At 63.6% G+C, this 917-nt stretch overlaps 1 protein-coding gene across 1 annotated transcript in view; it reads left to right on the forward strand.

Moving 5' to 3' along the window:
* NCOA1 (nuclear receptor coactivator 1) overlaps window positions 1-806 on the forward strand; it is a 130,157-nt gene extending 129,351 nt beyond the window's left edge. The window contains 1 exon segment of the mRNA XM_009319764.1: window positions 669-806. Coding sequence (XP_009318039.1) covers window positions 669-806 — 138 coding nt within the window.
* Window positions 807-917: the final 111 nt, after the last annotated feature.

Here is a 917-nt window from a genome sequence, read left to right on the forward strand (position 1 = left end):
TGTTCAGCCGGCTGTCGACCAGCACCCCCAGGTCCTTTTCCGCCAGGCAGCTTTCCAGCCACTCTTCCCCAAGCCTGTAGCGCTGCATGGGGTTGTTGTGGCCGAAGTGCAGGACCCGGCACTTGGCCTTGTTGAACCTCACACAGTTGGCCTCGACGAGATCCTCCCTGGGCCAGACCGAGATGCTTCTAACGTTTTTAGCTGCTGGGGTTTGTCTCGGCGCCATTAAGCTCCTGGAGAACACGCTTGGCTTGTTGGTTTTGCATGGGAGCGTTGCGGGCCGGGGGTCGCAGCCTCCCCGGGGAAAAGCCACAGGGCTCGGTAGGGAAGGAGGCTGGTCCCTTTCTTGAGCTGGCCGCGGTGCACGGGCTGAGCCGGTGGCTTTTGCCCCTCTCGCTGAGCAGTGGGGTGGCGTTTCATGCTCCCTGGGGGTGAGATGCCCTCAGAGCCGGCAGCAGCCCGAGGCAAAAGTGGGGAGAAAGGCGAAACAGGGTCCCCCGCCGATCCCCCCCCAAAACCCACAGCCCGTGGAGGATGGCAGGGGCGCGGCCCCCCTGCTCTGCCCCATCCGCGGTCCCTGTATTCCCCCCAAACTCAGCTCGAGAGGGCGGCGAGTGCCTCTCCAGCGTCCAGGAGCCCCGGCTGAGCCTGGATCTTGCTTTTGACAGGTAAATGACCCGGCGCTGAGACCCGCGGGCCTTTACTGCAACCAGCTTTCCTCCACTGACCTTTTGAAAACAGAAGCAGATGGGGCGCAGGTCAGTAAGAAACTGCTAAGCACATCTCAGGTACCCCGAGGAGTTTGACGGGTTTCCCCCCCCGTAAAGGCTGAACGTCCCCGGCCGTCCCGGCTTGGCACGCTTGGTTTCCCCCGGGGCTGGCCCCAGTTGGCAGGGTCGGGTTGAAGCCCCCACGGT

The sequence above is a fragment of the Pygoscelis adeliae genome, unplaced genomic scaffold (genome assembly GCF_000699105.1).
Source record: "Pygoscelis adeliae isolate BGI_AS28 unplaced genomic scaffold, ASM69910v1 Scaffold121, whole genome shotgun sequence".
NCBI lineage: Eukaryota > Metazoa > Chordata > Aves > Sphenisciformes > Spheniscidae > Pygoscelis > Pygoscelis adeliae.